This window comes from Amphibalanus amphitrite, unplaced genomic scaffold, assembly GCF_019059575.1.
Source record: "Amphibalanus amphitrite isolate SeventyFive unplaced genomic scaffold, NRLGWU_Aamphi_draft 000107F_arrow, whole genome shotgun sequence".
NCBI lineage: Eukaryota > Metazoa > Arthropoda > Thecostraca > Balanomorpha > Balanidae > Amphibalanus > Amphibalanus amphitrite.
Window position 1 is genome coordinate 1,013,833 of NW_024881602.1, and position 14,655 is coordinate 1,028,487.

The 14,655-nt window shown below is 46.0% G+C and overlaps 1 protein-coding gene across 2 annotated transcripts in view; it reads left to right on the forward strand.

The window, feature by feature from the left end:
* Positions 1-10,498, forward strand: part of LOC122380828 (serine/arginine repetitive matrix protein 2-like) — a 32,114-nt gene extending 21,616 nt beyond the window's left edge. For both annotated transcript variants that reach the window (XM_043364325.1, XM_043364326.1), the window contains exon 14: positions 9,614-10,498. In XM_043364325.1, the coding sequence (XP_043220260.1) occupies positions 9,614-9,670 (57 nt within the window). In that variant the 3' untranslated portion in view covers positions 9,671-10,498. The remainder of the gene's footprint in view (positions 1-9,613) is intronic.
* Positions 10,499-14,655: the final 4,157 nt, after the last annotated feature.

Below are 14,655 nucleotides of genomic sequence, written 5' to 3' on the forward strand. Positions count from 1 at the left end.
TACGTAATTTTACTTTGTCTATCAAATGGCTATCTCGGTTTTTTGAAAATTTTGGATTTTGGCCTAAATTTTTTCAAAAAACTGATTTTTTTGGGAAAATCATTATAAAATCCAAAATTTTGAGTCTATCGAAAAAAACCGGAATATATGTCAGAGAAGTGGTCTATGTGCACCTACATACCAAATTTTAGAAGAATCGGTTAAAAAATGTGGGAGTTATTCAAAATTTTATGACGTCACGACACACAAATTTTTTGAAAAATGACTTTTTTGGAAGTTCTAGACCTCGTACTGAAACAAAAATAGCACCATTCGATTCGCCGTGAAAAACTGCATCAGATAGACACCTTTTTAGGCCTTAACAACCAACTTCAAAATTTGACCTCACTTGACCTGACCTTGACCTGACCTCGACCTGAAATTCATCCAGAGGTGGTCCATATCACTTATTGAGTGTGCCTATTGAATTCTATGAGTAAAATGACCCATAAAACATGTGTCGCACATGCCCTTTTCTATATTTTGTTTTTTGGTGACCTGACCTGACCTGACCTGACCTTGACCTTGACCTCTGAATGATATTGTATGCAACTAATATTGTCTTGGTAGCCTAAGAACACGTTTTGGGCGATCAGTCTCAGTCCATGACTCCATTCTTCGGCAACTACGGTGCAAGGCCGATACTGTAGAAACTTGCAATTTGTACCCTTGACCTGACCTTGACCTTGACCTCAAACTTTAAATTAAGTACATGTTTTTAGTAGTTCGTGATGAGAGCTTTCGATTGGCGTTTGAATTTTCCAAATCGGACCATTAGTTCGGGAGATAACAGGGGGGTAAAATTTACCCCCCCCCCCCCAGCCCCGCGCGTTCGGCTGGAGACCCCAGCCCCGCGCGGGTTAATAGTTAAGAGATAGGGCCTTAGCTAAGGCCCACTTTTCAAATGAAGGGAACGAATTTCTTTAACACCACGAAACTGTGTATATTGCGACCAGGATATATAGTGGTTTCTGAACCTGGCCGCCAACTTGGCTATCTCAACTCAGAACTAATGCAAAGGTGGGACAGTTCCTTTAAAGTAAAATTTGGTATAGAATGAAAATATAGATACGTATGTACGCATCCGGCCGGGCAGAGATACCAGCAGATCTACCCTACAGCCTTAGGCAGTCGGTGGCAGGCTGTTCACCGTTCACTGTTCATTGCGTAGACCGCTCTATCCACTTGAATGAAGAAATTGAATGAGTCGTTTATCGTATATCTACCAGGCTGAACTAAAGTAAATCCCTTTCTAATGAATGAGGCTTCCGGCCCGCCGTCTTTGCCTCGGCCACGGCTTCAACTGCCCTCTGATGTGTTCCCAAATAAGTTTCAAATGACGTATTGCGGCATTCAATTAGAGTCCCATATTCGTTGAAAGTTTAGCATAGACATGAAGTGAGCTGTCAAATTCAGAGCGTTAGGGAGTACCAATAAAACTTAGCTGGAGCCTGGAGTCTTTCGTAACTTCAAATATACCGAGCGACGGCTGACTATTTCTCAACTGCGTGAGATTAATGAAATAGGGAATAGTTCTGGGCTAATTTAGTTTTGAAAGAGTTTGACGTTATGGGCAATGTGACGTAGCTGGGTCGCAACGCGAGGAGTGGTTTTCCATATGTTATCCTATTGGAGCCTAACACACTGGCGGATTCAGACCTGCGTTTGGGGGGGGGGGGCAACTCATGCCAGCAGCCAAACCTAGGGTACCCCCAAATCCTGTTTTCTCATCGGATTTAGGCCACTTATTTTTCGTCACAGCCCTGAAGCGATATTTTTTTTTAACTAAAAATATAAAAATATAGAAATGGTAGCCCACCCGACCCGTGCCTTTATATTACTTTAAAAACACTTCAAAGTTGCTTTTGTTGACCAGTTAGCCCACTCCGGGTCGGTGCTTGGCGCAGCCTTCGCGGGCCGGGAGGTGTCGGTTGGACCAAGATTCTTGGTTGGACAGTACAGAGTGTCTCAAAAGTTCGTTGACAGGTACATACCAGCCATGCTTTTTTGTCAATAATTCTGAATCAACGAGAAATTAACAGTCGAAATTTTGCATGGGCATTGGTAACAACCTTCCCCAGCAGTCGCATTGTTTTCAAGCGCATTCAACCCTTCATGAGCTCACAAAAAGGGTTCACCTCTGACCATGGGTCAGGCATGAAAATGGAGGTCGCAAAATCGGGTCGGCTGAGAAACTCTCTGATTCAGGAGTAATGGGAATGTTTAAGTCGAAAATGGCACATGGCAAAGTTTCGGCGAGGATGAGTACAACATATGATCATCTGATAAAAATGGTGGCTAAAATTTGTGAAGGACGAAACCATGCGAGACTAACAGCGTTTTGAACGACCTTGGTACGGCAGCAGACTCGTGCTCCGGAAAGCATCTGAAAATGCGGTTATAACTATTAAATACTGATCAGAAGCTCACAGACAGAGGTTACCCAGTTTCAAAAATTGCAGTTCATCATAAGATAAAGACAAAGAATCATTTTGAAATTGTTTATAATATCTATAACGCTAAATTTTTGGGGAAAATAACACGAAAATCGTCAATGCCAAGGCAACTGACCCTCCAAAAGTGTCATTTAATGTAAAGTTTCATCTTACGAAGTTTCAAGAGGCAGATCTGGAGCAAATAGCTTTCTTTTAGACACAAAATCCCAACAAAACCGCACGATGGACAGGTTTTGGCCGTTTACAAAGCAAAACCTCTCCTGAAGAAAACACCCGCAACCCAGCGAAGGTCTCGGCATGGTGACTGAAGAGCGTTTGGGCTTTGCAAAATTTGCAAATGTGTCTAAGAAACAGATGGCCGACGCATTCTGCTACGATATGCTGCGAAAAATTTGCCCCTGGCACTTCCCATTTGTTCAGGAATGGGGTTGTTTTGAAAAGGAAAATGGTGCTTGGGAGGTCGGCACCAGTCATTCATGAAGGAGTTAGCGCCAGAGAAGACCTACAAAATACTCACGGATGGTGTCGATGCAAGCTGTCAGTGTCGGCTTTCAGGGAAAAGCGGATGTTGCCGGGGAGCTCGTCAAACCTAAATTCGACGCAGAAACTGCAGGGGATTCCCCCTACAAGAGCTTGAAAGCTGGTAACTTTTTTTCAGCCTCCGGCAGTTGATGGAAGCGACGAAAATCGGTATGGGCAAATATTTTTGGAGATGCAGCAAATGGTTTGGTTTCCAACCTTCCGAATCAGTTGTCAATGCATGCATATTTGTCTAGTGTACACACAGACACCAAAACCTTAGATTTTTGGCCGGTTCTTATATGCTTTATTGGCATGAGAAATGTGTCAACGAACTTTTGAGACACCCTGTACAGTGTACACTTAGTGTACACCCCTGCCGTTTGGCCTCTGATCAAGCTAGAGCTTCGCGGAAAAACAAGCGTGTCGCCCGTGAGTAACGAGAGGAAGCCGATGGTGCCCGATTTTAGGGTTCTTGGTCATTGGTTGACCGTCCAGTCCAGGTCACAGCTGTATCCCAAAATTTGTCGATTTGGGTGCGAACTGACATCCAAATGAAAATTATTTTGCACTCTCATCCCCGTTTTTAAGAGCTATTTCCCACTTCCAATTTTACTGGCAGTAAGCATTTGCGTCGATGGTCGTTTTACACCTGCAATCTGTCACAATTGTACAGGGTGTCCCAAAAAAGTTTACCTAGGATAAATCACCGACGCTGAAAGTCAGTTGGGCGCACCGACGGGGGGCGAATGACCGCCGCCCCCCCCCCCCCCTGGAGATCTCGAGAACGAAGCAAGATAGCGACAAGCGGTAAACGTCATGGGATACGCACGGACAAGGTCTACAATTTCTACAAAGGTCATTTTCAGGTAAGGCTAACCCTCGCTGGCTGAGGGGGTAGCGGGTGCCCCCCCCCCCCCATAGGTTTTTTTCGCGATAGCTCCAAACACGCTGGCGATAGAGAGCTAAACTTGGCATACTTGACCTTTGATTCAAGCCGGATCTTTTGACACCAACCGCATTTTCGGGTCAGGTTAGGTCACTGACCTATGACGTCATAAGTGAACCTCTGCACGGTCTTCAGATGTCGCAACTTCGCAACGCCCTCACTGCCAGAGGAGCTGTCACAGGGAAATGAAACTTGCAGGATCTAGTATCCATTACAAGTCTCACAACTTTTATATCTCGGATTTTTCCGAAAGGTCATATGAGGTCAGGTCATTTTCGTGACCTCACCATTATAAGTCAACGGGAAAAAGAATAAAAACTGCTATCCTGGCGCCGGGAACGATCTCCAACTATCTCAAGCACACAGAATCGTGATTTGATGCACTCCTTGCAAGGTTAGATACGTCACTTTTGCAATTGACCTTGCGTGATGTCATTTATGACGTCATCAAGGTCATATTAGTTTTTCGTCAATAACTCCCGATCAAATTGAGCTAGCGATTCGGGAAAGCCACCAATGGACTCAGGAAGACCTGCCGAATCGAATGATATGCGACATGACGTCTTTCTACCAACTTCGTGACCTGGGAGCGCTGACCTAACCGTGACCTGAGGTCATCACCCTAAGTTGACCTGGCCCAGACAAAAAGTATATCATTAGACGTGCCTGAGCGAGGCGAACACGATGCTGCCAAAGTTGCGGCTCTGCGGCCGTTTTTTGCGAAGTTACCAAAAACTGAACCGTACCTTGGGACACTTGACCTGACCTCAGAGCCCAGAGGTCACCGGTTGATCTAGGACCTTAAAATCGGGTACCAATCTTTGCGTCTCGTAACGGCGCACACGCTCGTTTTTTTCTGCGACGCGCTAGCTCCACCAGGGGCGAAACGGCGAGGGGGGTCGTACTCCCCCCCCCCCTCGGCCGGCGCGTATGTAGAAAACCAATAGGTTCGGCGAGGTTTAAGACAAATTTGTCATCCTGAGGCTCTAAATGAGAGCGAAGTGGAGCAAAATGGAGCTTAGAGCGAAATGGAGGCCAGATTCGTGATCAGCGGCTACAAATCATAATCGGTCGTAATATAATACCAGTATAACGCCTTTTGGGGCGACCAACGGAGCGAGCGAGAGGGTGGGCCTTGCGCGTGCGAAATTGCGAGGGGGTACCTCCAACTAACTTTTGCACTGTATCCTACTAACCGGTCCCTAGCGATGTGCCAAATTTGAGCACAATCGGCCTGGCTGTTCTCGAGATCTGGAAGCGTCACTCTGCACGTTCGCACGTGCAAAATGTGTCCGAACTGAGTTTTGCACTGCACCCTATTAACTCGAACATTTACCGGCCGATTTTCAAAATTCAAATGGTGTTCGATAGCCCCACCGGAGAGCTACCTTGTGACCAAACTTCATTGACCTAGGTCAAACCGATGACGTCACAGGTCAGGTCAAAGGTCGGATTTTCACCGTTCACAGGCATTTAAAGAAATGTGTTGTGAAATCGAGTAAATTGGTAAGTTATCGAACACTATCGATGGTACATTGTTCATCAAACACATACTTTGCTATCTGAGGTCACTGATACCAGGTCAGGTCACAGAGGTCAGGTCACTGGGGGGTCACAATATGAAAGAGTTGTGTGATACATGTTTTATGGTCCATTTTACATGACAGATGCGATTATGTGGGTCAGGCAGCCTTTTGGGCCAGCTTAGGTCACGTTTTGGTGAAAGTCAGGTCAAGGTCAGGTCAAATTAGGTCAAATTTCAAAGTTGATATTTTTGCATAAAATGGTATCGAATTTCGATGCAGCTCGTCACGGGGAGTCTAATGGTGGTCTTTGTTTTACCCTACGTGGTCCAGAATTGCCAAAAATTGAGTTTGAAAATTTGACGTCATCATTTTTGAACAGTTTTTTTTTTCGCTATAACTTGGCCAAAAAGTGAGATATCGATCTGAAATTTTTGTACGTAGATAGAAGACGGTAGGTAGGTACTACCACATATGTTCCGGGTATTTTCGAAACTCAAAAAACTTTTTGGAATTTTTGGCTAATATACTAACAACTATATACTACTAGTATAACAAAATGCTTTTTTGATTTTGGGGGGTCAAAACTAAAAAATTTCAAAAATCCGAGATAGCAGTTTTGTAGCCCTGTTAATTCTACACCTTTTATGTCTTGGTCATTTTTCTGCATCTTCAAAGCTGTAGGCCTGACAGCTCTTCTCGCGAAGGTTTTTTTCGGTCGAAAATGGCAGAACATGACGTCATTCTGACGTCATTTGTGGCAAATCCTATCAAAGCCTCTTGAAAAAAATTGGTCACAATGTGTAAAACTAATGCCCGGAGGGGTCCTGAAAGTTTGGTGGCAATATCTCCAGCCGTTTAGGAGATATCGACGGAAAAGGACAGGGGGCTGTTTCGCCCCCCCCCCCCCTACGGGGCGCGGGTTAACCGGCCCCTAACCATGTACCAAATTTCAGCGCAATCGGTTCAGCCATTCTCGAGATCTTGAATCGACCCCTGCACGTGCGCACGTGCAGCAGCACCCCAACTCTGGCACCCCAACTCACGAAAGACTACGCTCGCTTCGCTCGCTCCGTAAAAATATAATTACGAGAGAGCGAGCGCAGCGAGCGAAGCGAAGTCTTTTCAATATAACGGAAAAATCTCAGTATGAACGGGCCGGCCCGGCCTGTAACGCTTTTGAGAGGTTTATATCTCAGCAACTGCTGGACCGATTGGCCTGCGGTCTTTTTTGCTGGGTAGCCCCATCCCTTCTACCCCGTAATATACTGCTTTTGATACATCTCAGTGAACGTCGTGGCACGTGCCACGTGAAAAGTCAAGGGTGTTCAAGCTGTTTTGCAAAAGTAGCGCTTTCGGGAGGCCCATATCTCAGCAACCGCTTAGGCAATTGTCTTGCAGTAATTTTTGAAGGGTAGCTGCATCCCTTCTACGAAACGTCGGATACTCCTGATCCATGTGAGTGACCCCCACTGCACGTGCAAAATGCAAAAAGAGGGTGTGTGAAATTTGTTCCCATTAAAATAATTCGGCAATTACTGGGGCGATTTCGTTGAAACTTGGCATGCAGGTAGGCACCCATTAGGCAATGCATTCCCATGTGTAACGGTTAGGGTGCTATTGCACGTGCGCACGTGCAGGGGGCACTTCCAGATTTCGAGAACGGCTGGGCCTATTGCGCTCAAATTTGGTACGCGAGTGGGGACAGGTTAGTAGGGTGCAGTGCAAAAGTCAGATGGAACCCTGTTTGCACGTGCGCACGTGCAGGGTGACGCTTCCAGATCTAAAGAACGGCTGGGCCGATCGCGCTCAAATTTGGCACAATTCTATAGACAGGTTAGTAGAGTGCCGTGCACAAGCCAGTTGAAAGCACCCTCTCGTACTTCTGCAGGTGCAGGGCTCACTCTCTCGCTCGCTCGTTCTTCGCCCAAAGGGCGTTTTACTGGTAATATAATATCATATAATCATGTAACCATACACGATATATAAAACTGTTCGTAATTTGCCTATCTCTAAAACTCTATTTTTGGCAGCTATTTGAAGTTCACGTCTGTGACGCCGAAGTTTGCCGTTCAGGGGTCTATATTGCCAAATTGTCAGGGAACTCAGATTTGTTTTTCAATAGAAAAACAATTCTGAAGAATAGTATTTTAACTATTGACAACAAACCTTCGGTTAAAATCGACCCTGTAACGTCATCAAGGGGCTAGGTCCACATTTTCTTACTCCAGAATGTATCCAATTGATGGGAGAACAGGTACTAAAAGTTTCGCTTTCGTATTTCTAAGCGTTCGGGAGCTATAGAAATTTTTGCCGGGGGGACCCCCGGATTCGCAAGGGTTAAAGAGGTAGGAGAGCATTTGCTCTGCTTCGCGTATTTGACTGCGAAGATCTAAACAAGCGCAGAGCGTGACATCAAAGAAATTCCAATGTCCGGTAACTCCGCAGTGATTGATCCGACCATATTCTGTGTCCGACCATGTCGTTATTTGGTGTGTGCTATGGCGTTGATCAGGTGAAGCACGTGCGCACATGCTCGCCAAGCCCTTTGTTGTTTTCATAACCAGACTACTGATTGTGGGATATGATATATGACTACTTTTGTTTGTTTATATTTTCAAGTACGACTATCTTCATTAAGAGCGAAACTTGACTACCAGTCCAGTAGCCCAGGCCAGGTTTTTGCCTCTTCATGAATTTTGTCGAGATGTATCGGGGACTACAGAACAGTCGGTGCTGCTCTTTTCTCTGCCGTTTGGCAGGCGATTTGGTGCTGGTCTCCCAGGAGACGGGCCTGAGTAAACACAATCGTGCTCGTAGCTGGGCTCTGCGCTGCGACGACGAAAATACGCCGGCATTTCCACCGCACTTTGTCATTCATTTTTATCGACATTCTGGTTTCAGCGTGTGGCAGGAGAAAGGAGAGAATTCAGATGAATATTCACGAAGTGATTGCTGTTCTTGGTTGCGCTTTTTATAAGCGACCCCGGAGGTACTGACAGCAATAACTAACCGTTAAAGCGGTAAATATCGGCCTTCCGCAGTATTTAAACTTTTGGCTGTGGCTGTAGTGCCGCGATATCATCTAAAACGTAAAAATAGCTCCATTATTGCGCTCCCGGACACAGTCTGGCAGTTTTAGCGAATGAGGAAAGTTAGCATTTGTTTAGAAACGTCTGCACTTGTCACCAAGTGAACAAACATTTAGCATTGGCATTTGATGGTCTCACTTTGAACTTGACCTAGAATATGGTTAGAGTGGCTCGTGGATGATTTTTGACGAGCTTTCGAATGCCGCTCGTCGCTTGTCACTACGTGACCTGGGGACCGAGTGGGATGGAAGGCGTTTGAACGTTCCTCCCATTAGCGCACCGGAAATCGGGAGACCCAGCGGAGCGCGGGTCAATCAGGGTCTGATGGGTGGAGGCTGGAGAGACAAACATTTTTGGGGTTCTGATAGAAAACGAATACGGACAGTGATGTTCTCTCAGATCTTTTTCCAACAGTCTTCCTCGTCGCTGGTTTTTGGCTGAGAACTGTTTTCTCTGAACTGTCTGCTAGAAGACGAATGACTTCGCAATGCAGTTGTCTTCATTACAGAGCACGGATGTCCGTTCGCGGGACTTCATTCCGTTTTAGTGCCGGTACCTCAGATAGTTTTCACACGTGATGTGGGGCTCCTCCGTGCTGGTCACGTCTCCATTATCTGGGGGGGGGGGGAACTATGCAAATGGCCCGAGCTTTTTTCCGTTTACCTTGACTGCCAGAGAAAAGTCAAAGCACTGCAGTTGTTTTGCTTTTATGTCTCTCTTTTTAATTTTCTTTTCTTTGAAAGAAGGCTCTTGCAACCTTTTTGGCTTCTTTTTCACTTTCATTATTCACTCTCACTGAAGTATCATCCCTTTGCACTATTGATGGGGCACTAAACGCGCTAACATTTTGTCTTCCTCGCCGTTTTCCTTCCTTCCGGATCTGGACCAATCCTGGATGATCTCCTGAACCGATTTGCATCATCACCGAATATTTTCAAATCCAACGAGTGTCGGACGATCCGTGTTCACTCTGGCCACTGACCTCTGATGGCCCCCTATGAACCTCGATGACCCTCGATGACCTGTCTTCCACAGGTGATCACCGGCTCCTCTACTGGTCTGGTTGAGATGTTCGTGCTGCGCTCCAGCTGAGCAGCGCGGCGACTCGCGGTACGTCTCTCGCCTCCTGCTATTGGCAGATGGGGGCGTTCGGGGAACGGGGAGGAGGGGCGGGGCGGGGCGTCGATGCAGGAATACTCGTGATGCTCTGATCGTGCCTCGTTGAGGGCGAGGGTGGTAAGTGATGAAGGTGCGCTGTAACTTGTGCTGTGGCATCAGCAGTGGCAGTGCGCGGCATCTACTGCGTTCCGGGCTGTGGTGCGTCGGTCCTTGGCAGGGTTTGCACGGGGCAAGTTACCAAGATCAGCGGCGCGATTGAGGCCTTCAGCACGCTTCCCGTCTGACGACAATATGCTATTTGATGTTTGCGGCTGTGCGCATTTGCAAGTCTAAAATATTGCATTAGACGCAAATGTGAGATTTGGTTCACGTGTAAGCCGGGGAAGTGAAATGATTCCTAAAGCACCACTGATGCTCACGTGCTTACAATTTTTGTGTGTGCAAGTTTCGTAACCAGCCGTGGCGTATACCGTACAAAGTGTGTGTGTGGGAGCCTGACGCGAGCGGCTCGGGCGATTGGGAGGACCTCGCCGCAGTTTCTGGTCTTTCCTCGGCCGTCAGCCGTTGACGCTCCGGGTAAGTATGATTAAAGTGCTGTCGGCGCCACGTGCGGGGCGTGACAGCGAGGGATGACATGGGTCTCAGGTGATACTGCGGACAGGTGTCTCCGCGGCGAGTATGAGAGGTTGGCTACCTCCAACAGGGTCCCAGCAACAGGCCGACGGCCCCGCGCCTGTGCCGACGGGTCTCACTGCTTGGTAGTGTGATAACGGCGTTAAATAAACGACAGTATTGTGACAATGTGGGTGTTTTAGCTGGCATTTGTACTCGATGGGGGCGGCAGACTTACAAACGACACAGGTGTGGCTGGAAACAGGAAGGCGGCGGAGGGCGCTGGGCGGGTGAATGGGCGGTAAATGCGACAACACACTGCACAGGGTATGCAAGGTGCACTGTTGCACGATTTGAGGACAAACCGAATATACAAGTTGGATATAGGTTTATGTATGAGGCTCGAAGTTTATAAACGTGAATAATATAAACTTTGATATAAATTCAACCTTTAAAACAACTTATCATTATGGTTTGTGCAAGGACGAGGGTGAAGACTACTTCGGAAGCGTTAAGTTAGCCCTAATACATCGACCGTTCCCAGCAAGGTCATCCTTGGTGCTACTTCTGAAAATTTTACAAGAGGAGCCAAAAAGTTCTGAATTGACTGTGGCACAATATGACGCTGATAGGATTCTTGTACTCGATATGTCAGCACGAGAAGCAGATAGCAGTACGGTTGTTGGTGCTCCCTTCGTGGCTTGTCGTGCTGATCGATTGGTATAGAAGTACCAATTTCGATAAATTTGATGCTAAGGATATTCTTGTTCCGAACTTTCGACATGGCTTCAAATTTTCCCGACATCTCATGTGCTTCTGCAAATGGGATAGGCCTATAAGTTGACATAAGCCGGCCATCTTTTATTGATGCTGTCGAGGATGACAAATATCACCTCGAGTTTTCGGCTACCACGACCAAGAAGCATTGAGAAATGGACTGAGCTCAACGAGGCGCGAAGAGAGCACGCTTGACAGTACTTCACAATAAATTTACTGTGCAAAAGTGGTGATCACTGATCCCAAGATGGCGTTGCATTACATAACCCACTGTCGATAGTGCGTCGATGCTGTAACACCATCAGCGTTCAGCATCACCATTGAAAGGGGCCATTTTATGAGAACTGCGCCTGCGCCTAACAGCAATTCAGCAGCAGACTCATGCAGTCTAGTCTAATTTTTCACGGGCTTCCTACCGTATTGGCATGAATTGCAAATTCGACGTACCGACCGGCTTTAGACAGCCCCAACAGTGCGTTATAGTACCTACTAGCACAACTGCGTCCTATGGCGCTTATCCCCAGATGAGCGGTCTTTGAAGAACGCAGCCGTAGCCTAACCTTAGCGCGGGCAGGACGGCCGGCTGAGAGTTACTCGAGCTGTCAAAACCAGGCCTCATCACTACGTGTTTTTCTTTCCATTCTGCTATTCAAATATTAACCCGCGCCCCGTAGGGCTACCGGCGGACCCTACCACCCGTAGGGGGGGGGGGGCGTTTCGGCCCCCCCCCCCTGAGATCTCGGAAATTTGTCGGCCGATTTTCAAAATTCAAACGGCGTTCGGTAGCCCCACCGGGGAACTACCTTGGGACCAAATTTCATTGCCCTACTGTTAACGCCAGACCCCTTGAGACCCAATTTTTTCGCGATTATTTTTAAATGCGTGGAATAATTTCAACCATATTTAGGAAGGAGTTGTTTCAAGACCTGCCGAAACTTTTTCTTCAAATATATTTTGTTGTCACTTAAATATTTGTGGCGCTTGTCATTGACTCGTAATGTTAACTGTTTTTCCATCCTGGATAGAGGCTTTCATACGTCATATGACATTAGGCTCCGCCCACGACTGCGGCATTGACCCGTGCCCATCAGCGACCTCTGTACAAACGACACCCCTGCCATCTGTAAAGAACTATGAATTTCGCTGACGCTTCACGTGCTATGAATCAATTGCAGCAGATGGTCGAGCAAATGTCAGGCTCTTGTTGACTCTTGTATACTTATAGGACCAAGAGGACCATCACTCCTCAACCTTCTACTCACACGTGCTTCGAACAAACGTTAACGATTCCTAACAAATACGATTTTCGATGTAGGATATCTGTTTGAAATACGAGCGAGCCTTATGATGTGAAGCGAAGGCAATTAACTTATTATTGCGTTGTTCGATGGTTGCATAGCGATGTACAAATCGGCAGCTACTTGGTGACATCCGACATCCCAGTTACCAGTATCACATTATCTGCAACGCCATAGGCTTTAAATACAGGTGAATATTTAATCTTATGTCAGTTATATGCCATCTGCACGTCATTTGCAGCTTGTAAAAAAAAAAAAATATATCAGCGAACATATCAGCATTGTACAAGCAATGCGCATTTAGCATTTATGGCTCCTCAGTCATCATGTCACTCTTTGGGCACTGTCAGCCAAGACGTTACGCACAACTTCGCCGGCTTTCGGCACCGCTCGGCCGTCCCCGCTCCCCGCCACAGCGAGAGTGACCGCGCGCCGGCCCGGAACCGCCGCAGGCCAAGACCACAGAGGCGGGACTTAGCTGTGGCATCATAACGTATCACAGACTGGTGATAGCCTCTACACACCGGATGAAAATCTTGCTCGAAATTTAAAGGTAGTGTGCCACCTTTGAAAGATTTCCCGTTTTATTTTTCCTAGGATAAGAAGCTTCTGTTTTTACCTAATATCGCAAAAAAATCAAAAATGGGCCTGGAATAGTGCCTTTTTCGCCTAAAAGTTTATCGGTTTTTAGATATGTATAACAACTGTAGTGGGCTCACCTGCAAACAGGCGTCGGGCAACAATCGCGAATGCGGCGCACTTGTGACAATAAGCAAAGGTCATTATAGTGTTACGACCATACGACGTACGGGAATGAGTTATCAGCTGTCTAATCGTAGACAACACAATGTCGAGCCTTAAACTGTAAGCCTGTATTGGTATTGTTTCTTAAATTTGGCTGTCGAACATTAATTTGTGGTTTGAAATATGATTTTATGTAAAATAATTGATATGAAACAGCCGTCTCTTAAGTTATGACCCCATTACACCACACGCAAGTGGCAGAAATGACAATGATCAGCTGACGCATTTTTCTTGGCCGAAGTCAGAGCGCGCGGCCCGACGCACCACGCGTATTTGGAAATTCCGACCTCGACGAGCATCAGAAGCCACCTAACAGGCGTGTTCGAAACCGCAGAAGATGATGATGAACGGGTTTATCGAAACTTGATTGGATGAGCCTATCGGTAATAGCGATTTTAGTGTGTGCATTTATTGTTCATAGTGGTGTGAAATGTGGTTGGGGTACGACCGACAACCCGTCGGGGCGAATTTCACACTGGGGTACTCAAAATTTGAAGAATTTAAGACGTTTCCATAAGTTTTGAAGGTATGGATAAGTTCTAAAAATCCGGTTCTCCTTATCCGGGTCATTAACTCCATATGGTCCAAGAAAGCTGGCACACTACCTTTAACATTACGGGTCAATGAGAAGTGCCTGAAATATTGAAATGGCGATAAAATATCTAAATTGTAAAAGTTTCGGCAGGTCTTGAAACGGCCATGTCCTGAGCTTGGTTGAAATTCTTCCACGCATTTAAAAATAATCGCGAAAAATTAGGGTCTCAAGGGGTCTGGCGTTAACAGTAGGTCAAACCGTAGGTAGACTGTCACCTTTTTTTCACTTACCGGTTTTCGTAAGAGGTGCCCGCCCTCACCACAGATGTCCAGTCCATTTTCCGTTATCCTCACCCTGTAACGCGCAATCGCCTCCCAAAGTTCCATTTGATGCCATATTTTTCGCCGGTGAAAATGCTCATCACTACGATAGCATGTATGACACTTTTCATTACATTTTGGCATCATAGAGATTCATTGTTATTTTTCTTGAATGTTGTGACAAATTTCGTAATACCAATATTAATTTCAACAGCAAAGACGTACATTTAGCAAATTAATGTTGAAGGTTTCCTAGTATACTAGCATGAAGAAAGGCCGATCTCTTAGCATTGTGAAGGATTTCAGGGAAAGGAAAAACTTTGTCGATTTTAATTAAGAGCATTTTATACAAATTTTAAGGAAAAACTCGTCAAAAGGGTTTTATTTATCTTTTCTTATTCACACATATTCAATTCAAAGGCGATAAATTGTTAATTAGCAAATTTGTGGTAGAAGACAATGCTTTTTTTTACTTGAAGGGAAGTGGTAAAGGGAAGACCTGAGGTCCGATCTCTTCAACACTAGTGAAGGGAGCAGACCCTATGACAAAGGTAAGTGGTAAAGGATTTTTGGTTTGCTACCATGTTCTGCATGTTTCCACCTCTGTTTCAA